We start from the raw sequence: 22,926 nt of genomic DNA, 5'->3' as shown, positions 1-22,926 counted from the left end.
CTTCCTCTTTGAGGGTAGATGTATATTTCACGTTCTGAGTCAAGACCACTGAAAACAAGGTACAAACTTTTTTTGATTAATGCTGCTTTAGTAGGGTTTTGGTGTGATCTTGCAGTTACACATAAATTAAGCATGAGATTGACACTTTACGTGGGTTACCTGAATGCATCACTAACAGTGGTCATACGGGAACTTTAGACACCCAGAGCTGCCAGGTTTGTTGAAACCCCCCATTTGGGAAGCCTACGTTTTGAGGAGTGCGTGTTAATTTCAGTTTCAGTATATGGTCAAACATTTATTCAGGACTATCCTCTAGGATATGACTACTCAGAATAGTCGTCAATATCTTATTTACTACAAACTTTATTATTGATATGATTTAAATCAGCCAACCATGATCACATATCAGTGAGTTACAGATACTGTTTTAAACAAAGATGAATAACACATGTGTGAATTATAAAGTTCAGGATTATCCATAATACAGATGTGGCCATTCACCAGTGGCTGTTGTGAGGTACAAAAGTCTGTAGCTGAGTGCAGTAAAGTATGTGCTTATGTATTTTTTATGTGTAGCAAATAGGGCTGGTCGATAAGGCCAAGATATACATTTCATATCAGTCAATATTGATAACATTTAAAGGCTGATATTTGCTCCGGAGTGGGGGTTGTGGTTTTAAACTCTTATTTAGGAGCACAGAATGAAAAACACTTGATAAAAAACAAAACACTTTATAAATCTTTTGTTCCAGTCTATATCTATAAAGATCATTTATGTGTTATTACTCCTCACTGTTATCGACTTTTGTCATATTTTGTCATTCTGCACCTGATAAAAATGATATTGCAGTAATTATTGATATTGATTTATTGCCCAGTCCTGGAAGCAAATATCAATAAGAAACATCAACAACTTGGACAACCAGTTTAAATATATTTCCAACTATGATTTGCACAAACACCCGCAAAAATCACCCACAAATCACCCAAAAAAACAGCGATGCCCAAGTTGACAAGTTTGCATGTTGAGGTTTTATTATAAATTAATAAACAACACAACCTGAACCGTAAAGACGGGTTCATGAACTTCTTTTCCTAAAATTGTTTCCGAGACAGAACCACAGTTCTCCAGCTCATGATAGGGGGATAGCGTGCGACGCATCTGGCAACCCTAGCTGGGCCGTTCACGAGGTTCTTCCTTTCGCAGCCAGCACCGTTGAGGGGAGTGAGTGCGTGGCCTGGATGGCCTGGTGAAATTAGTCCAAATACCCGAGTCAGTGCATTTGGAGTGTCACTAGAACGCCGCAAACATGCCGGCGTATTTCCAGCGGCCGGAGAATGCTCTTAAACGAGCGAACGGTAAGCGGAGAGGCGGCCCCGCGTTTCACGGAGATCACACACTCATGCTAACTCAGCTAGCCGCCGTTAGCCGAATTCACCTTTCTAATGCCTCGTCGCTGTAAGGCTGCGGCGTAGCTAGCTAGGCTAACTGCTACTGCTAGCCTCAATGGCGGGGAAGCCATGTCTCTTTCATGCAGCTAGCCTCAGTTTTAAGCTAGCCGGCGTGGCCGTCAATGTAGCTTCGACTGATCTTATCAACCATAAGCGTTAGACACACAGGTTTCTATGTTAGCATTAACACCAATGTCCGCTCTGAACGTGACAGATTGTTACCCTATGTCAAATAAGCAGCACATTGAACACCGAGCATCATCACAGGCCCGACCGTCAACCACCGTGTTGGGTTGGTACCATATGTCAGAGGCATTTTATGTTACATCACTGACTTGTGTTATTATGATCTGTTTCTCCAGAGTTTCTTGAGGTTGGCAAGAAGCAGCCAGCCTTGGATGTTTTATACGATGTCATCAAGAGCAAGAAACATCGAACATGGCAGAAGATCCACGAGCCCATCATGCTCAAGTACCTGGAGCTCTGCGTGGATCTTCGCAAGAGCCACCTGGCCAAAGAGGGTCTCTACCAGTACAAGAACATCTGCCAGCAGGTGTGTGATGGTTGTACAGGTTGGGTAGTTTCATGCACCAGAGTCGTTCAGGGTTGAAGTGGAATCTCTTTCTCTGCCTTCAGGTGAACATCAAGTCTCTGGAGGATGTGGTCAGGGCTTACCTGAAGCTGGCGGAGGAGAAGACTGAGACTGCGAAGGGGGAATCCCAGCAGATGGTCCTGGACATTGAGGATCTGGACAACATCCAGACCCCAGAAAGGTGAGGGTCGTACAGGAATCAGGCTGCCGCTGGTGTCTCCACTCGGGTTGCTTAGACAGAATTCTAACTTAGAATTGTTGAATGACAGTTTGTTAATCTCATCAGATCTTTAGGGTTGTGTTAAAGCTATGATGCGTTATTAAAGTTGAGTGTGCTGTGACTTCAGTGTGCTCCTGAGCGCTGTGAGCGGAGAGGACACTCAGGATCGTACTGATCGCCTGCTGCTCACTCCCTGGGTGAAGTTTCTGTGGGAGTCGTACCGCCAGTGCCTGGACCTGCTCCGAAATAATTCCAAGGTGGAGCGGCTGTACCATGACATCGCCCAGCAAGGTAGCGACACAAACCTAATATCTTACCAAGTACATTTTGCTATAATTTAATCTCATATTGTCTAGATGTAGCGTAATGTTTTTAAAAGTTGCATAAAACCTTCTGTCTACAAAATATTTTATAGTTTTTGATGCCATATCTGTAAATGTTACTGAAAGGCTAAGATATGTGCAGTACATGGAAGTGGCCTCATGTTTAAAATGATAAACACTATCACCTCAGTCGGAGAGAAGATAATTAATCTTTGTTTTTGTCCCATCAGCAAATTCAATGTAAATGTGCCTTTTTATATTCACTTTATTTTGACAAGATTATACCAATTACTTAATTATAACTAATTACTTGCTGAATGTTGCATTCTAAATGCTGTTAATAATATCTGGTCCTCTTTTCTGCAGCATTCAAGTTCTGCCTTCAGTACACCCGCAAAGCTGAGTTTCGCAAGCTGTGTGACAACCTGCGTATGCATCTGGGGCAGATCCAGCGCCACCATAACCAGAGCACTGCCATCAACCTGAACAACCCTGAAAGCCAGTCCATGCACCTGGAGACACGCCTGGTGCAGCTGGACAGTGCCATAAGCATGGAGCTCTGGCAGGTCTGTCCTCCTAACACTGAGACCTTAAATGGGTTACACAAACTGTCCATACATAATTATGTTTAGTAATGCAAAACATGTAGTGTATGACTTAAAGAATAACTAAAAACATGTGTGATCTACTCCGCTGTACTAAAATTGGTGTTAACTGGGCCAGGTGATATTTGTACTGATACAATGTTGTTTCTATTTCCAGGAAGCCTTCAAGGCTGTTGAAGACATCCATGGCCTGTTTGCTCTTTCCAAGAAGCCTCCCAAACCTCAGCTGATGGCCAACTACTACAACAAGGTGTCAACTGTGTTCTGGAAATCTGGAAATGCTCTTTTCCACGCCTGCACCCTTCACCGCCTCTATCACCTGTCCAGGGAGATGCGTAAAAATCTGACCCAAGATGAGATGCAGAGGTATCTTATCATTATCTCTAGAGAAGTGCACATGTTTACTGTGAAGACCAAATGGTTAATGAAACTTTTCACCTTCAGGATGTCCACCAGAGTCCTCCTGGCCACACTGTCCATCCCCATCACCCCAGAGCGCACTGATATTGCTCGGCTCTTGGACATGGATGGCATCATTGTTGAGAAACAGCGCAGGTTGGCCACGCTCCTGGGTCTCCAGTCTCCACCAACCCGCCAGAGTCTCATCAATGACATGGTACATTATGTGATTTAGGTTCCGTGGGTTAGTGCCCCTGAGCACTTTGATATTTTACTTTTGAGAAGTCTTTAGGATAATCTGTCAAGCTTTTCACATTTTACTTTATAAAACTGCTAATAAATATTTTATTACAGATGTTTAACAAATGTTTGTTTTTATCTTTTCATACTAGGTGAGATTTAACTTGCTACAGTACATTGTACCTGATGTGAAAGAACTTTACAACTGGCTGGAGGTAGACTTTCATCCTCTGAAATTGAGTGGAAGAGTCACCAAGGTAAAGAATGTAGCAGCATCTGTCACATAAGTCTGTAAATTAAGAAAATATACTGCCCAGCTTTTTAGTTACGGTTGCCGTTTACATGATCATTAAACTGATTGTAATGTAGCTACTTGTTTCATCATAATTTAACACTTACTGTCCCACTAGGTATTGAACTGGGTGAGAGACCAGGCTGAGAAGGAGGCTGATCTGCAACAGTATGTTCCTCACCTGCAGAACAACACCATCCTCAGGCTCCTGCAGCAGGTATTTGTCCTTTTATTTTATTTTTTCATTAATTCTGGAATGCTTCTAGTAACATCTACATTTCAATGAGAGTAATCGCTCATTATTCTGCATCCATTATTTTAGGTTGCACAGATCTATCAAAGCATTGAGTTCAGCCGTCTGGCCACCCTGGTTCCGTTTGTGGACGCCTTTCAGCTGGAGCGCTCCATTGTGGATGCTGCTCGCCACTGTGATCTGCAGGTAAGGTCAACATCAGGAAACACTAAGACATTTTGTAACCATTAGTACTATTTGTAGACCAGCAAAAGTGTTATTACAAAGAATGAGCATGGATGTTATGACTTAATAATGATCAATTTCTTATCTAACTAATCTAATGTTATGTTTTGTCTCTCAGGTTCGAATAGACCACACCTCTCGAACTCTGAGCTTTGGGTCAGACCTTAACTACTCAACCAAAGAAGACGCTCCTGTTGGCCCGTTCCTGCAGAACATGCCCTCAGCGCAGATCAGGAACCAGCTGACAGCCATGTCTTCTTCTCTGGCCAAGGCCATCCAGGTCATCAAGCCTGCCTCCCTCCTGGTAAGTCTGCCTCTATACCCTTTTTACACTAAATATTCATGTACATGCAAGTTTTTTTTAGACGCAGGTAACCCCAAATAAGTTGACTAATTTCCACTTGCCAGTATTTTGACTTTAAGGCTTTTCTGTGTTGCATTCAAAGTCACAAATGTGTCATGGGTAAATAAATAGGGTTGGAAAGCAGCATGGAGGCATGGTTACTTTTTAAATATCTTTTACTTCAGTCCTTTAAAGCTTATCGCAGACTGAGCAATGTTCAAGTGCTGCTGGAAATGAGATGCATAGAATTCATGGCTAAAAGGACGTCAAGCATTTATGACCTGTATAATGCATGTCAAAGCATCATGCAGGAATGTGGGCATTCCAAAACTGCTGGGTGTATTGATCCATCAGTGCTGATCAGAGCTGTAGCTGATAAATACCTGTGACTACTGCAAAGTCATGTGACCTGAGAATTAATGTCATTTGTACCATTACCCACAGAAGACAAAGCCAGATGTTAGTGGGTCTTTTGTCCAGTGTGAAAGGGGCTTTTACTGAGCTCATGTATAGATGCACAGTGTCCAACATTAACTTTAAACATACAGGCATGTTTCCACATGTGGTAGTTAAGTCCCTTTTTTAGTACAGTACCATGGCTTTATTCTTGTTTTTGTCCTTTTCAGCAAGAGCGTGAGGAGCACAGCCAGCTGGCAATCGCTGCGTACCTGAAAAATGGACGCAAGGATCACCAGCGCATCCTGGCTCGCAGACAGACCATTGAAGAGCGTAAGGAGCGCCTGGAGAGCCTGAACATCGCGCGTGAAAAGGAGGAGCTGGAACAGCGGGAAGCTGAGATGCAGAAAGTCCGAAAGGCTGAAGAGGAGCGTCTCCGCCAGGAGGCCAAAGAGAGAGAGAAGGAGCGCATTATGCAGGAGCATGAGTTGATCAAGAAGAAAACTGTCCGTGAACGACTGGAGCAGATCAAGAAGACTGAACTTGGGGCCAAGGCCTTCAAAGATATTGATATTGAGGTAAAACGTAGTGAAAGTAAACTAAATTAAGATGAACTCCATGTGTCAGAAATGGGTCAATTCGATATTAAATTTAAATCATGAGAATAACAAATCTGTTTTACAGGACCTGGAGGAGCTGGATCCCGACTTCATCATGGCCAAACAGGTGGAGCAGCTGGAGAAGGAGAAGAGGGAACTCCAAGAGCGTCTGAAGAACCAGGAGAAGAAGGTAACTGAGTGAGACATCACTCAATCACACATGTTGAGTATCTCATTTTAACTTATTTAGTGAATTTGACACTTTTTTCCCTCCAGATTGACTACTTTGAGAGGGCAAAACGTCTCGAGGAGATTCCTCTCATCAAACAAGCTTATGAGGAGCAGCGCATCAAGGACATGGAACTGTGGGAGCTCCAGGAGGAGGAGAGGGTAGGTTGAAAAAAAGAACTGTTTTGTAAATCATTTTACAAATTTGAATCTAGGAAATTCAACACTTTCAGATTAATATCCAGAATGTAATGATTTTGCCTCTTGTTGTAGATCAGTAACATGAAAGTTGAACGGGAGAAGGCTCTGGAGCACAAAAATCGCATGTCCAGGATGATGGAGGACAAAGAGAACTTTTTGTCTAAAATAACTGATGCCAGGAGCTTCATTTATGAGGTAATTCAATTTAACTTTATTTTTGTAAAGTCAAATCAGAACTTCCATTATTAACCAACATTATAGAGATAAACCCAAGAGCCAAATACAGCTTCGACCAGTTGGGTTGAGAGGAGAAACCATTCAGTCATTTCACAAGGCTATGCTGAGAACTTGTGATTTAAGCAGTGCTCTAATGTTCACTTCTGTCTTTCAAGGAAAAACTGGAAACTTTCCAGGAGCGTTTGGTGGAGGAGAGGAAGAAGCGTCTGGAAGAGAGGAAGAGGCAGCGCAAAGAGGACAGGCGTAATACTTACTACCGCGAGAAAGAGGAAGAGGAACAGCGTATCCACGATGAGTCTCTCAAGAAAGGTAAAAAATCTCTGTTTGCACGTGTGCATGGGGACAGAGAAACTTGTCACAATAAAGGAAAGGTAGCATTGCATGTTCCACAGGAAACGGACGCTTACAAAGAGAAGAAAATTAAGGACACTGGTAGAAGTGGGCAGTTGTGGTTAATTGGTTGTATTGAGCTTTTGCCCAACATAAAATTTTAATTTTGCCAGTTACACATACATGGTAACTGAAGCTGTCATAAAGTGTATAAATAGACTAAGATAAAGGTTTCAATCAGGAAATTGTTGGTCAACTTGAATCATTAGCTGCTTTCAGACATGCAGAAACTCAGGGCTTCCTGAGTTTCTGCTGGGTTTTTTTCCTGGCCCCATAGTATAAAGTCTGCAGGAACTCAAGAGGAGCTGGTATGAGAACACAGGAGGAGATCCTTGGCAGAATTCAGGATTTGTTGCTGCTGTGAATCCGTCTGAATGGAGAATCTCTCGCTACGTTATGTATATGTGAAAGGAAAACTCTGGAGACAGTCCCGACCCAGTTCCTCCACAGGTCATGTTTGAAAACGGCTTTTGATATAATTTTCTGATTGTGCGAGCAAGTGTGTGGCACCCTACTTTTTAATATCTGCAAAAAGCGGTCGGTCTTTTTCTGTACAAGTTAATGTAGTTTGAACAAGCCTCAATTTATTTTTCTATTTATGTTACAGAGCGAGATGAACGTGAACGCGTGGAAAATGAGCAGCGAGAGGAGGAGGAGAGGGAGTACCAGGAGAAACTGCGCAAGCTCGAAGAGCAGGAACGTAAGCAGCGTGCTCGTCAGCAGGAGATCGAGGAGCGGGAGCTCCGTCGTGACGAGGAAAAAAAGACTCCAACAGAGGAGAGAACCAAGGTACAAATGAGCTTTATTTTTAACTGATGGGTGAGCTGACAGTTAGTTGAAAATCACAATGATTTGGTTTTTCTGCATTCTGAAATACTAAACCAGAAATAGGCTGAATACCCAGATTAACAAGTTACTAAAATGTTCAGGGAAGAGTAATGTTGCACATTTATACTGAGTGATATGTAAGAGTTCCTTGTCTGATGAGGATAAATTAGGTCTGGAGAAGTTTGAGTGTTCCCGGTGTGACAACACAATGCGTCTTTATGTTTTGCTCACACAGGAGTGGGGTGAAAAGGAGGAGGGATGGAGGAGGCGCACAGAAGGAGGTGACTCAGAATGGCGCCGTGCTGTGCCTGACAGGTTTGTGTTGGTAACTCATCTTATTTCTAATTGTTTCCATATAACCAAGAAGAGCTACACTAACATTACCTCTCCTCACTCTTCCTCTAGGGAGAGGACACAGGAAGGCCAAGATGAAGAGAGCGAGGACAGGCGAGCTGAAGTTCCCCGCAGGGTCGGAGATGAGAGAGCACCCCGTCGTATTGGTGAGGAGGATCGTCCTGTACGCAGAGGCTTTGATGAGGATCGTCCTGCACGCAGAGGCTTTGATGATGATCGTCCTGTGCGCAGAGGCTTTGATGAGGATCGTCCTGCACGAAGAGGCTTTGATGATGATCGTCCTGTACGCAGAGGTTTTGATGATGAACGTCCTGCACGCAGAGGTTTTGACGATGACCGTGGTGCCAGGCGTGGCTTTGACGATGATCGTGGTGCCAGGCGTGGCTTTGACGATGACAGAGGTCCTCGCAGAGGCATGGATGACTCAAGGGCTCCCAGGCGTGGGGCTGATGATGATTGGGGCCCCAGAAGAGGAGGAGGAGATGATGATGGAGCTGGAAGGAGAGGCATGGATGAGGGGCCACGTCGCGGTGGTGAAGATCCCAAAGCATGGAAACCTCTAAGTAGAGCTGGTAAGCCTGCAGCTGATAAGTGATTAATGTGTTACATTGATCAGTAAGGGTGTTCCGATCAGGATTTTTGATCACGGGCTCTATGGCCCAGTTTACGCCTGATTAACATGCGTCTTGGGTGATCCAAGTGATCACTTATGATCCGATTTCTCTTCCCTGCTCTATATGTAAATTAACACTACAGAGCTGAATCCTACTTAAAATTTAGTCAGTAAATATCCATTATTTCTGTCAAGTTGTGACTTTTTTTTTCTTCAATTCAGCGCCACATTAAACTCCTGTACCAGCCTGTGTCTGTGTCCCGTATTCCACCTGCGCTGTCAGCAACTGCTGGAGTGACGCTGTGGTGGATTTTATGACTGAACTAAATGAGTAGGACACACACTTTAACTTTCTCTGACTGTGTGGAAATGTGATGTTTTCACATCACAGATAGATGACTAGGAAAGCCATTAATACCAGAGAAAAAATAAATGTGCGTTCTGTTCGCACCACGCAGCGTCTGTCCTGCCGGGCAGTGACAGGCTCTCACCCGGGAGTCGCACACTGCGGACCGCAGTAGAGGAGGTTGTAGACCCGATCAGACACACCACTCATGATAGAATTCCCCGCCCAATATACAAATAAACACATACGTCACCCTGGTTGCAAAGAAGAAATGCGTTAAAGAAAAAGACGAAATGCGTTTTAACCAACACTACTGAGCCAACATGCATATTCACATACCTAACCTGATCGGCTCCTCTGATAAGGTTTTATAGAGCTCGGCGATCAGAGGGAATATCGGCCGATACCGATCTGTGGCCGATCAATCGGACCACCCTTATTTATCAGTGGGACTAGTCAGCAATTGTGTTTAGATGTAATGTTTACCAGGACACTGAACCAATGCCTCAGTTGCAGGTGGCTGGCGTGAGAGGGAGAAGGCCCGAGAGGACAGCTGGGGACCTCCCCGTGATGACGCCCAAGGTGATGGAGAGGAGGGCGAAGAAGAGGAAAGCTCCAAAGCTCCTCCTCCACAAAGGTTGGCCTGACAGAAAACCTGCGTTGATAATATTTATAAATTTTTTGATAAATACAGGGGTTAAGAGGTGTTTCTTTTCAGTGAGTTGTAATTGATGTGTCACTGTATTTACAGAGAGGAAAGTGCCTGGAGGAGACCAGGTAGTGAGGAGGGAGGCGGAGGAGGAGGAGGAGGAGGAGGAGGCGGCGGCGGCGGCGGCTGGAGAGAATCTCGCAAAGAGGACACCGGCCGGGTTGAACGGGTCGAGCGGGTCGAACGCGTCGAGAGGGTCGAGAGGGTCGAGCGTGTCGAGAGGGTCGAGCGGGTCGAACGGGTTGATCGCGACGACCGTGGTGACCGCCGTGATAGAGACCGCCCGGATGACCGTGAACAAAGAGCCCCACCCAGAGATCAGGATGAAGGTAAACAGCTGGATTGAGGGATACAAAAATGGTAGAATGCTTCATAGTTTTGCTTGAGGAAGTGATGTCATTAAAATCTATCGACAATACTGCTAAGCTGAAATGTTTGTGGAGTTCTTATTGACATGCAGCTTATGGCTGAACAAACCCGAAGTGACGCCTCTAAACTTATATTTATCCTGATTGCCTCCAAATAGATTCATCAGGTTATGATAGAATAGAATAAAATTTATTTAGCACTCCTGTCTAACAAAAATAATTTGGTACCCTGTAGTGATGTATTCAGCCAGCAGGGGTCGATGTTGATGCACGTACCCATTCCAACACCAAGCTGGACTAATATACATTTTCTAACTTCAGTTATATTCTGAAACCAACATGAACTAATGATCATCTTTGTTTCTTCAGGGAGCTCTTGGCGTCGTGGCGGTGAAGAAAAGAAGGAGGAGAGGGACCGTCCCAGAGAGGGGGACCCGGAACAAGACCATGGTGATGCTGATGGAGAGGGGGGTTGGCGTGGTGACAAAGAAATCCCTCGTCGCATCAAGAATGAGACAGATGATGATGGCTGGACCACTGTCCGCCGCTGAGCAACAGTTTTTCCATCTCTTTGGCTCATATTATGATAAATTGGTTTTGGAAAACAAATTTAATTACCCAGTTATAGCCACAGTGGTGAATCAACGGCTACAAGCTTCTGATATTCATGTGTGTTATTCCTTTGGATGAAATATTTGTAGACGGTAGTTTTCCCGGGAATTGTTTCCTTTTATTTTTATTTTGAATTTCAGCTGTTCTGACACAGAGGCTCTCCACCACTTCAAAAACATCAGCTAATGAACTTGTGTCAACTTAGGCCTCATGCATACCATCTATCTATCATGACTGCCCCTAGTGGTTAGGAGTGTTATTACCTAATGTGAGAAGAGAAGCTGATACAACTGAAAAACAATTTTCAACTTCCAATGCAAACTCAGTCTATCACCAAATGCCTCTTTTAAACAACTGACCTTTGCGTAAACATTGTTATGACAAAGATACAACACTTATAAATACTAACAGTCATCAGCCTCACTGATCTCTTCTCTTCATGTTTCCGATGCTTCTTAATTTTCCATTTGGATGCGTTTGCTTCAGTTTTCAATTGGTCTTGCTCAATATCCCGCGTGTGCTTCTATCTTGCTGCAATTGTTAACAAACCAGGTTGCATGTGTACAGATGAAGCCTTTATTAATAAAGATGTTTGCTCACCACATACAGTGTGTTCATTTTGACTGATAAATGCTTTGTACATTAGATATATTCAGTTGCTTGAAACAGTGAGGTCACAAACATTGTCGGGTGGGAGGGAATCACTGACCTGCATCTGGTGGGGAGGGAACTGATATTACTATTTTACATTATACTATTTACTGTAAGCATTATTATTATAACTACTAACTGGTGCAGCTATCAGTAATGGCATAATTACATCTGTGGGTATCACTATTATTATTGTCATTATGACAACCAGTCTGACAGAGTTTAATTATGAAAGTTTACTGTTCCAGGTTGTCTCCTCTCTCTTCTCTCCCCTCTTTTCCACCCTCCTCTCTACCCCATTTCTTTCCCCTCACTCCAACCAGTAGAGGCAGACAGCCACCCACATGGAGTCAGGTTCTGTTACGTCTCTTGTTAAAAGTGTTTTTGTTTGTTTTACCACTGCTGCCAAGCGTTAGTTCATTATGGGAACTGTTGGGTTTCTCTATAACAATATATAGACCATGAGAAACATCACAATGTAAAGTGCCTGGAGATAATGTATTAATTAACCTGTCAGTTATTTCTTTCACAACCCAAGAAAAGACTGCATTAAGATGTCATAGCAGCTACTTCTACCAACATTTCTAGTGTCTGTGCTAGTGATGTGGGTGAATTATAGTGTATTAATAGTGGACCATTGAAGTGATGAAGACTGTTCACTGAAACAATCTGAGTTACTGTGCCAGCTCTAACGTCTACATGGTGCAACCACCAGTGAAAGTCAACTGTTGTTCATTTTGTTGGAAACTGGCTGGATCTCTGCTCTCCAGCTACTCGAAGCTCCTCTGAGCGCGGCTGCGGGACAGCTTCATCGCGCTACCGTGTTGCAGCCACCAGAGGTCCTTACAGCACCGCGGAGAGGCCTCTAACGCCTCCGTGTCACAGCGTGGTGGTTCGTGTCGGAGATCAGCCGTGAAGACCATGTCAAACTACACAAAATATTAACACGCAGCCAGAAGTCATGTGCGGGGACCGTTTACAAACCAGTGTCATACTGTTGGATAATATCAGTAATATCACACGAGCAAAACTATTTTCCCTTGAAAAACGTGTATGGTTTAAATTCAACTTCTGTGGCCCGACTTATAGATACGAAGGGCTATAATGTATAATACAAATAATAAAATAATAATGGTTATTATTGTAATAATAGTGTAGATCATGGTAAGACACGGACATATTGTAATTAGACAATATTACACAATAATAGCTCTTTTTTAGTTTACATATTAAGCTAGTTTAAATAAAACTCCCACTGTCTCCTCTCAGTGTTGATAACTTTTTTAAATGTCAGATCGGTAGTGTTGCGTGTTGTACAGCTGCTGATGCTCCTGACTGCTTCACTGTTTAGTTTCTATTTTATTTTCTAGAGCCCAAACAATTTAATCTAGAGCTTTAAACTACCCGCAGAAATTAAGCCTAGTGGAGCGCGCATTGACAAATATACAACCTGCATTACACGTCAGCGACAGTAGCAACTATTTCATAATAATAATAATAATAATAATAATAATAATAATAATAAATAATCTTACAGTTACATAAATATTTTTATTAATTTACACATATCTTCTATTTCGATTTTGTGTTCCTCTAAATGAGAAAATCTAGTTCCCTGCGTCATGGAGTCATAATCACCTCATATAAAATATTCCCTCAAAACAAAAAAAGGTTCATACAAAAATGTGAATATTAATAGTAATTGAAAGTAACATATAGGTGGACAGCTCCGGTGATTTGTAAGCCGCCTCTTGATGGTTCAACTCGGCGTGCGGTTAGTGTGCAGTGCTGATGTTTACAGGCCCTCGGTGCGCGGCCATGGCTGCAGCTCTGTGCTGCTGCTCTCCACTCCCTGATCCACACACACCAGCACAGAGAGGTGACAGCTCCACTAAACACAGGAGCATTTAGCCATGAATAACTGTGACACGGACCGACTCATCGGTGGGAAGGTGTTTAGTAGATCCTGAACCCTCTTGTCAGTCTTCACGCACAGTCAGTCCTCTAACATCAGCTGACAACAAGCTCTAAATCTTGCTCACGCTTGTTTGTGTCTCCGGTGTCTCCCAGACATCCAGTCCGACAAGAGCTCAATGTGAACCTCATCCTGCAAGAACCTGGAGACTGGTGGGAAACGAACTCTCCACAGAGAATCCAGAGGAAAAATCCAGATGCAGGGCGACAACTGAGGAGCAAGTGAGGGCCTTGTAATGTACAACCTGGGGATATAAACCTGGGAAATAGACTAGTGCTGATGTGATGTTTGCGCCACATTGTTGTGCGTAATTTAAAAGAATCACTCCCACGCTTAAAAAGAATAAGTTTGAACCCGTCACAGGCCTCACACACACAAATAAACAGGCTACCTTCAGCTTTTCTTACTGGCTCACTTGAGTGTGTTAAATGTCCTGGAGATATGTGCGCGTGAGTGAGCATGTGTGCGCGCGCGTGTGTGTGCGGGGGGCTCCTCTCTGGACGAATCCGTTCCGTGTTGCGCGCTTCGAGTCCGCCTCTCCGCGCCCCTGCTTCCCCATTGACGCACTTTTTAAGCGTCTTCCCCCTCTCTCCACCTTAAGGCGAGCAGCAGCGGCGGCGACCAATCACCATGCCATTACAGCCTTCAGAGGAAGCTGTTTATGGGACTGCAGCGCTAATTAGGCTCATGAACTAACAAATCTGCCTGCACGAACCCGGCGAGGAAAACGATCACATCCATGGATTAGTCTGGGAGTAAGCCGAGCACTTTTTATTTTCTGGCTTCCTCGGCGCTGCAGCCTTTTCCCTCTCCAACTTATTTTTGTACTGCGCCGAAAACTTTCCCCTTTTCTTGGGTGTGGAGTATTTTTTAAGCGAGAGCGCCGCGACGACTTCAACTTAAACTGGGGAACCTGGACTATCAGACCATGTTTCAACCTACACCCAAGAGGTGTTTCACTATAGAGTCTTTAGTGGCGAAGGATAATCCTCTACCGGTGTCCCGCTCCGAGGAGCCCATCAGGCCAGCGGCTCTCAGCTATGCAAACTCCGGACAGATGAACCCCTTTCTGAACGGCTTTCACTCCGGCGGCCGGGGCGTCTACTCTAACCCGGACTTGGTGTTCGCCGAGGCGGTCTCTCATCAGCAAAACTCCGGCGTCCCGGTGCACCAGGTGGCCCCGCCGCACGCTCTGGCCGCTCATCCGCTTTCCTCGTCACACAGTCCGCACCCTCTTTTTGCCAGCCAGCAAAGGGACCCTTCAACTTTCTACCCGTGGTTATTACACAGATATAGGTACTTGGGTCACAGATTTCAAGGTAAGTGAGCAAAGAGCATGCTTCGGGTTCTGGGTTCACTTTTACGCACGACACACGCCGAGCGGCTGGAGAGAGCAGGCACATTATTTTCCTCTCTGTCCATCAGTGGCCACACCGAGCAGACTGTGAGTAGAATTAAAAACGTGTGGATGTGTAGCTGACCAGTTTTAAAGCTAATCAGCTCCAATCCTCAGGCCCAAACAGACACTTCTATAAAGATTTATTTTCTTAAAGTGGTCCTGTGATCATTTCATCAATTATAATAGAAAGCAGAATAATGTGGCTTTAGGAAATAATTGTTGCCTTGGTTTATTCTGCAGCTGTCTGCTGCTGGAAGTGTCTGCTCTGTGTTTAAAAAAAGAGCACTGGTGATTCTGACATGTTTGTACACTGTACGACTGCAGGTTATATATAGCATATGATTTATATTCATGCGTAAAACAAACAGAAAGTATTTGACTGCTGCCGGTTTAGTTTTTAAAATATCTATTTAACACTAACTGCAAAAATACATTTTTATTTTCAAAGAGAAAATTATTAAAACAATGTGGCTGGTAATTGAGGAGGAGCCTGCTGCTAATTTTCTAGAGCTGACATGTGTCAAATTTGCGGTAATTTTTAATAAAATAAAAAAAAACGAACTTGCCCTGCTCGGTGTGAGAAAATTCGATTATTATTTTGTGCCTCTTTTTACTCATTTTAAGGTATTCCATTGTTATTATTTATTTATTTTCTGGACAAATTAAAGCTAATATGTCATATTTGCAGGAAATTATTCTAAATTAATTTCTAATGGGTTTTTTGGCTTCGGCTTATTCAAACGTTTTCATGCTGTTTGCATTTTACCTGCGATTTTGTTTACAAAGGCTATTTTGGAGCTAATTTAATTAGGCCCAGGATTATACCTCCGCTTTGTTTTGTTTCCCTCTGTCCTTTATATGCGGTGGCCTCACAAATGAATACACACATCAACACAGTCGAATAAACAATTATTGAAATACACGTTTTTTTGACAAATGATCTGCTTTTATTGACGGATGTCCACATTCTCCTCAGACGTTATCATTATGACATATTTCCAGTCTTGCCCTCGGTGCGCTATTGTTCCACAGTTGTGCGCACAGGCCTGCTGCTTGTTCTGTGATGTTAATATTTTGTAAAAGATATATTCTAATAATGAGGGGAAAAGGCAGATGATGACACTCGCTGGTTTTGTTGCTCGTCTGCAGGTAATGAAACGAGTCCAGAGAGCTTCCTTTTGCACAACGCGTTGGCCAGAAAGCCCAAAAGAATCCGGACAGCGTTTTCACCCTCGCAACTCCTGCGGCTCGAACACGCGTTTGAGAAAAACCATTACGTGGTGGGAGCAGAAAGAAAACAGCTCGCCCACAGCCTTAGCCTCACAGAAACTCAGGTAAGAAACACCTGCTTTACTTTCCCTTTTAACTTCACATTGTTTTTGAATTTCTCCTGCGAGCAAATGCTCTTATTTGATTGTTATTTCGATGCTGCTGTCCAGTGTGTTGTGTGATGTGTGGACTAAACAGACCCACTTGCATTTTATAGCCATTTTTATGGCATCATAAAATTATATTTCTCACATTATGACTGAATGTGTTGTTTTAGTGTTTTTTTTACTTCTTTCTGAACGTGGCACCGTGCGTCGTGCGCCTTTAAAAAAAAAAAGCAACATACATTGACGCATACAATTAAAGAGGCGCAGTATCTCTTAAAACACAACCATTTTAAATAATCAGCCGGCTAATTGTTCCTTTATAAACGCATGTTGTCAATGGAAGACAGAGGCTTTCTGTTGGATCCAATCCACCGTCATTGTATAGGCCTAACCTCATTTCAGGAGGGGTTGAATTACTTTGTTTTGGGGGGAGAATGTTGCCTTTCAAAATGGAGGGCAAATTAACCAGTTAACCATTTTATGGGATAGGCGATACAAAGAGCAGAGGCGGGTTCAGTGAATTCCCCCTGCCATATTTAAGATGCCGTTTGAGCCCATCAGCCGGTCGTCTTTTGTCCGCCGCGTCTCCCTCGGACGGCGCGGCCTGTTTGGAGGAGCTGAAGGGAGAAATGAACCGTCACCTACTTCAATTAGTCCACTGAAGGCTTATTAAACGCACCTCGGCTGCCATTTAGGAGCTAAAAGAGAGGCCGCCGAGTGACAAAGCAGGAGCAGACAATTTATCGATTTAGATGTTGTTAATCCCCCACGGTACCTTTCATTATCAGAGCTGAGTCGGTTTAGAGGAGTGTGTGAAAATATATGTTAAATTAATGACATGGGTGGGATTCTCTTATATATCCTACATTCAGTCTGCAGGCTGACATAATACTTAAGCTATTATTATTATTGTGCAAAACAGATATCATGACCTACTTTAGGTGAAGCGTAAAAGTTTTCCCAGAATCATGTTTTGTGCACCTATAAATAAAATAGTGTTAGTTTATTCCACCTTTTTACCTTTACCCTTTTTACTTTTTATTTTTAAGTGAATATTGTGGTAATAAAATATACCATTTTATTTAAAAACAGAATTGACGGATTATTTATAGTCTGACCTAACGCTCTGTGCCATAAATGAATATCATATATTAGGATAACAATTATAATTTGATTATTTAAATGCGTGGATTTATGCTACAATGAGAATAGTATTGACATGTTTATTGTGATGGTTGTTTGTTTTATAACCATCCAGCACAGTTTACATTTTTACTCCCACTGTCTGCCTGTATTTAGCCCTGGTATCCAAACAATGCGTCCCTTTTACGCGTGGTTTTTACGCACTGGCCAATCGCGGTTTATCTCATGAAACTGATCCCTGTTTTTCCCCCTTCCTTTTCTTTTCCTTTCTCCCTTTCTCCTCCTCAGGTAAAAGTGTGGTTTCAGAACCGGAGGACGAAGTTCAAGCGACAGAAGTTGGAGGAGGAAGGCTCGGAGTCGCAGCAGAAGAAGAAAGGTTCGCATCACATAAACCGGTGGAGAATGGCGACGAAACAGGGGAGCCCAGAGGAAATTGATGTCACTTCGGACGATTAAAAAACTCAAGACAGACAATATGATCGTTCGAGTGAAGGAGGAGGACATGGATAAAGGATGTCGTGTAGAGACAATGAGAGGGTAACAAGCCAATGTCACATTTCAGATCTCCGGGGATCGGCAGCTGAGGGTGAGAGAAACCCGGCTGGTGGCACTGCTGTCACCGTGTGGGTCCGTCAATCCACTTGAGCCGGGGAAACGTGACTGACAGTGTCTCAGTCCACCTACCTGCACCCTTCCACGCACCAACCACCACCACTACAACCCCACATCATCCACCACCTCCAATTCTTTCTTTTCTCCAATTCATTTTGGACGTTTGCACTTCAGAAGTTTTTTTTTTAATTACAAGAAAAAAAAACGTTTCCACTCAAGATACCAAAACACCAAACTGCTTTTGTAAAACTTGAATTGCATGGTATAGTTTTTTCCTGCTAGCTGTTTTAATTTGACAAAGTTTTTCTCAAACCGAGAAGAAGAAAAAAAAAAAAAAAGATCAATTTTGTTTTTAACTCTATTTTCAAACTGAGAGATGTCGTGCTTCTTCCTTTTTACAAAGTGTGCAGTCTTTAATTAATGATTCTCGTGTAAAAGTGATTGTGAAAACATATGAAGTAGCGGTGCTGCGTTATAGTGTTTTTTTTTCCTTTAAAGAAAAGAGAGCAGAAAGTGAATTTCGATTTATATAAAAAAAAGAAGTGAATCAGACCACAGATAAACGTATAGGCTACTTAAAGGGAAGGTATCAGGACATTCCTTTAACATAAAGCTTTACCAATGTGTCGCTGCAGTGCATGGCCCCACGCACGCAGCCTTTCTGTCAGGACTTGACCCTCCAGTGAAAGTTGCCAAGAAGGACTAAATGCAAGAATTGAGGAGAATTAAAAAAAAAAGCACTGAGCGTATTCCATGTACAGAAATGCTAAAAGTTAATGTTTCTGTTGAACCCTCTTTTACAGAATGTAAATAATTTTTGTGTTTGTGTTAAGTTTGCTACAATTTTAACACAAAGTATACTTCCAAGAAGTATGTAATTGTCAATATTTTGTCAATAAAGTTTTATCAATATGTGGCGCGCAGTAAAATATAAAGGCTTTTGATTGTGTAGCGCAGCAGAGCGCAGGCCTCTGACAAAATAGGGCGATGATCTTTATTCTTATTCTGGAGGAGAATAACGTGGGGCTGCTCTGTGAGGTCTGTGGAGTTTGATTTTTTTTTTAAAAAGACACAGAGGGAAAATGCTGCAGCCTGTAATCTGCTGTCCACTGCCTCTCAGTGTGTGGAATGGACCAGGTTCGGCGTTTTTATTTGAGAGGCGCTGCTGAAGCCTGGGCTCCGCTGCAGCTACAAAGACTCTGCACAAGCTTTTGTGAAGGTGCAAATCAGTTTGGGCAATTATCATGCGAGTAATATGAGGGGTGTGGGGTGTGGGGGGGGGGGGGGGGGGATGCATTGCCCAGTGGTCCACTTTAATCTCTTAATCCACGGATCCAAGGGGGCTTGGTTGGACATAATTTAGCACAATCTGACTACCCCTCACGACGCGATAAGGGAAGGTTGCAGTGTGCCCGCAAAATGGGATCTTTGTTTCAAATCTTGTCTTGTAGGCTCCACCATGCTGCTGCTGCTGTGGACTGAACGGGGACATTAGACAGGACGTCTTTATGGCAGCCTTTAGGCTAAACGAAAAAAAGAGAGAGGCTATTTACAGCAAGGAAACGATTCCCTATTTACACTAAAACAAACTAACAGCAAAACAATGCAGCTCAGTTTTAAATCAAAACTGGATTATGATTCTCCTTTTTTCCCCAACAAGCCCAACTTGAGTGTTTTCTGGTGCAAGGTGCATGTTTTTGTTTTATTGTTTCATAAAGCATAAAAAAAAGAAGCTGTTTATGTGGTTTGGGTTGAGGAGGGAATTCTTAATCGGCCCATAGATTATAACAGCAATAAAAATCTTTAGAGAATACCATTAGCTTTGAAAAAAAAAAAAACCTAAAAGCTTTATTACAAACCCAGCTTTGAAATAGGGGGGATTAGAGGACTGAAAGGGTCCCACAATAGTTAGAAGAAAAGGTTTCATGCTAATGAGGTTAATGCCCTTTGTATCTCCGGACTCCACAACTTCATTACTCCTATCTCGGGCAACACGGAGCGGCTCAGAGCTCCACAATCCACTCGAGCTTTTCCCTTCCCTGCCTATAAAGAAGGATTTGATAGCAGTCCTGTTCAAACTAGATAATTATATCTTTTCAAGTTGGAATTAAGATAAAGAAAGTGCAGTGGAGGCGGTGAGCCTTGATCCGCCGCAAACAAATTTGGCGCATTCTCCCCCCTGTCTCCCCCCCAACCTCACCCTCTGTGTGCGCCTGTATGGACACACAGGAGACATGGCTGCTCATTAGGGACAGACACCGGCTGATTGGATTTAGCCCGGAAATATTTCTTTTAAAATAATTGTTTATGAGGGAACATTTTAAAAAGCGTAAAAAGAGAATTTATTAGGTTAAAATAAAAATTGTTTAAAGTATTATTTACTAGAATAAAATCCCAGTCTATTATCCAACTGTCTTTGTTCTAACCTTATTAATTAAGTTGCAATACGTCTTATTGTAAAGGCACCGATCGAAAAGGATAACATTTGCATAATAGTCATTTTATATTTTGCATTTTTGTGCAGCAGGTTTCGGTGAAAATTAGGTCGATATTTTTTAAATTATAGGGTAAATAATTGCATTGCGCATGTAGGTTTGTAAACCACACATTTGCTATTTTTTCATGAATTTCTTTGCGTCTTAAAAATTCTTCTGCTCAGATCCTATTAAAGGACGATCAAGCGCAATTTGAGACTAAGGTCCCATGAATTTAATTGGTTTGGACAGAATTCAAACAGCGTGTGCGTGTGTGTGTGTCGGGAGGGGGGGCTCACACTCACCCACACGCACACACACCACATCCCTCTTCTTCCACACTCTCTCCACACTGTGCGTAAAGGGCCACACGGCTGTGCGGGACCTTTGCTGACCCGCTTATCTAAACTTAAGCTGCCTGCGTCCCGCTCAGGGGCCAAACTCTCCATAAAGCACCGCACAGCTGCCGAACAACCCCGATTCTTCACCACCCGAGCCCGGGTTTTTTTTGGGGACATTTTTGGACCGGATCCCTCGCTGCATTAAACATTTAGCCTGCAACGTGAAATGATTATCCGTCACTGAAAAGAGTAGTCGCTCCTATCAAGTGACCCCACTGACCCAAAACCTCTAATCTGCAATTAGTAGCCATAATTACGTCGGCTGACACCACTAATGTGAATGGTGGCAGAGGGAGGGGACAGGCCTCGCATTAGCGCTGAAAGTCAATAATTGATCGGGAGAAGTGTTTTGTGAAAGGATGGCTTTGGGTAGATTGTCAACACGTTGTCCGCTGGCTGTCCGCCGCTGGTTTCATTCCAAGCATGCAGGCTGAAATAAATAAAAAGCCTGAGAGGTGGTGGCACCTGTAGGCCGGGCCTGACCTGCACGACTAACCCGATCTGTCCTGTTGCACAAATTGCCTCTGAAATTGATCCTTGAAACGAGAGAATCGAGCCTACACAACTCCCTTGGCCTTGACATAAGGTACAGCGATAAATATACAGGACTAATGAGCAATTACCATACAATCAGCCTTCAATTAGCTGACATAATAATAAATTAAACATCGCGCCCGGGATCCAGTTTCTCTCTTTATTATTAATAACCAGGGAGGAGCAGCCATGATGATGCGCTCTGATGATTATGTTTTCCAAATGCAGCAATTTCCAGTTCGGCATAGGACTGCAGTCCGTCAGTCAGTCAGTCCGTCAGCCAGCTGCACGTGTTGTCTCGGACTGACTCAATAAAACTGCTCCGCTGACTTCCTATAGCATCAACTGCGCAGGCGCAGAGAATAACTTTGAAACGCACATGTTACTTTTTATTGTTATGGATTTGAATCGATTTCTGATTTAGGTTTTTGAAGGAGATGATGCGTTTAAGAGTCACGCCCGTGCGCGCGCACACACACACACACACACACACACACACACACACACACACACACACACACACACACACACACACACACACACAGCATGCATCACCCTGATGATTCAATTACATAAACCAAGTCTAAACTCTTAAATCAATTGGCCTTTGGACAATGAATCCTAGTCAATGCATTGTCTAAATTACGCTACAATGATGCAATGATGTTTTTGATTTAAAAAAAGTAAAAGATGTCAAATGACATCCGCAATATGTAAAGTTACATTTGGATACTGAATTTATTTTGCTGTCACAATAAATTCAGAGCGGGGTTACGCACTTTAAGAGCCTGGTAGCAAAATGTAATTATTAATAGATGAACAAAGCCAACAACCACATTACAAGCTGCTCAGACACACCCAGCTCTGCAGTTTGTTTTGCTGCCCATGTCCAGTGAGGTCACCAACACAGATGTCACAGACCTACAAGTGACAAACGACCATCTCACCATGAAATATTCATCGAGTGCTGCAATTCAGAAACACTAAACTTTTTTTCCACCTGCACAGACGCCTCTTTCTCCGTCTTCTTCAGGCTTCTTCTTGGCCTCGGTCCCATAATGCCCCTCGCAGACTCCACAGACAACTCCAGCATCTGCCTGAACTCAGCTCGCTCCGTGCCGTAACCACGCTGCACAGGCACGGCTCAGTTTGAGGAAGCCGCAGACGGTTTACAGCCTAGCTGTTTTTACCTCCTATTATTTCCATTGGCTTTAGCAGTAAACACCTTTTTGGACTGCATTAATATTCAGCTGAAATGCCATAGATTCCTCACATTTATTTTCTTTGATGATAGGGGGGAGTTTGGCCTGTAATGCAACGCAGTTTCATTTGCATATAAGTGTTTTCCCACTTATCCACTAGCTATGAGGAGAGCAAATGTCGACCCCCTGTCCTCTGAAGTTCCAAACTGCAAACATTTTATAGGTTGTATCTGCAACCAGCAATCCCCTCTGCACACTAATGCGTAACATATGGCGGACTGTACACCTGATAAAATACCTCAGGGGCCCTGCAGTTTGGAAAATCCTCAATTCG

The 22,926-nt window shown here is 43.2% G+C and overlaps 2 protein-coding genes across 7 annotated transcripts; both read left to right on the top strand.

Moving 5' to 3' along the window:
• The first annotated feature begins 1,071 nt into the window (after positions 1–1,071).
• On the top strand, positions 1,072–11,431 carry eif3s10 (eukaryotic translation initiation factor 3, subunit 10 (theta)). 6 transcript variants are annotated; one of them, XM_034607931.1, is made up of 24 exons: positions 1,131–1,359; positions 1,815–2,005; positions 2,089–2,225; positions 2,392–2,555; positions 2,954–3,153; positions 3,350–3,558; positions 3,637–3,808; positions 3,984–4,088; positions 4,242–4,340; positions 4,446–4,562; positions 4,720–4,905; positions 5,571–5,918; positions 6,025–6,129; positions 6,216–6,329; positions 6,441–6,563; positions 6,761–6,914; positions 7,603–7,784; positions 8,059–8,138; positions 8,229–8,470; positions 8,501–8,548; positions 8,579–8,749; positions 9,647–9,773; positions 9,888–10,174; positions 10,583–11,431. In XM_034607931.1, the coding sequence occupies exons 1-24, from the start codon at positions 1,311–1,313 to the stop codon at positions 10,762–10,764; spliced, it is 3,792 nt and encodes a 1,263-aa protein (XP_034463822.1). In that variant the 5' UTR covers positions 1,131–1,310; the 3' UTR covers positions 10,765–11,431. The 6 variants fall into 6 exon arrangements, with proteins under 6 accessions (XP_034463817.1, XP_034463822.1, XP_034463821.1 ...); XM_034607930.1 differs by having other exon boundaries at positions 8,501–8,749; XM_034607929.1 differs by having other exon boundaries at positions 8,229–8,525; positions 8,556–8,749.
• Positions 11,432–14,046: 2,615 nt separating this feature from the next.
• emx2 (empty spiracles homeobox 2) lies at positions 14,047–18,176 on the top strand. Its single transcript, XM_034607935.1, has 3 exons — positions 14,047–14,770; positions 16,000–16,184; positions 17,658–18,176. The coding sequence occupies exons 1-3, from the start codon at positions 14,380–14,382 to the stop codon at positions 17,823–17,825; spliced, it is 744 nt and encodes a 247-aa protein (XP_034463826.1). The 5' UTR covers positions 14,047–14,379; the 3' UTR covers positions 17,826–18,176.
• The last annotated feature ends 4,750 nt before the right edge of the window (positions 18,177–22,926 follow it).

This window comes from Hippoglossus hippoglossus, chromosome 15, assembly GCF_009819705.1.
Source record: "Hippoglossus hippoglossus isolate fHipHip1 chromosome 15, fHipHip1.pri, whole genome shotgun sequence".
NCBI lineage: Eukaryota > Metazoa > Chordata > Actinopteri > Pleuronectiformes > Pleuronectidae > Hippoglossus > Hippoglossus hippoglossus.
This window is presented reverse-complemented; position numbering and strand designations above follow the sequence as displayed.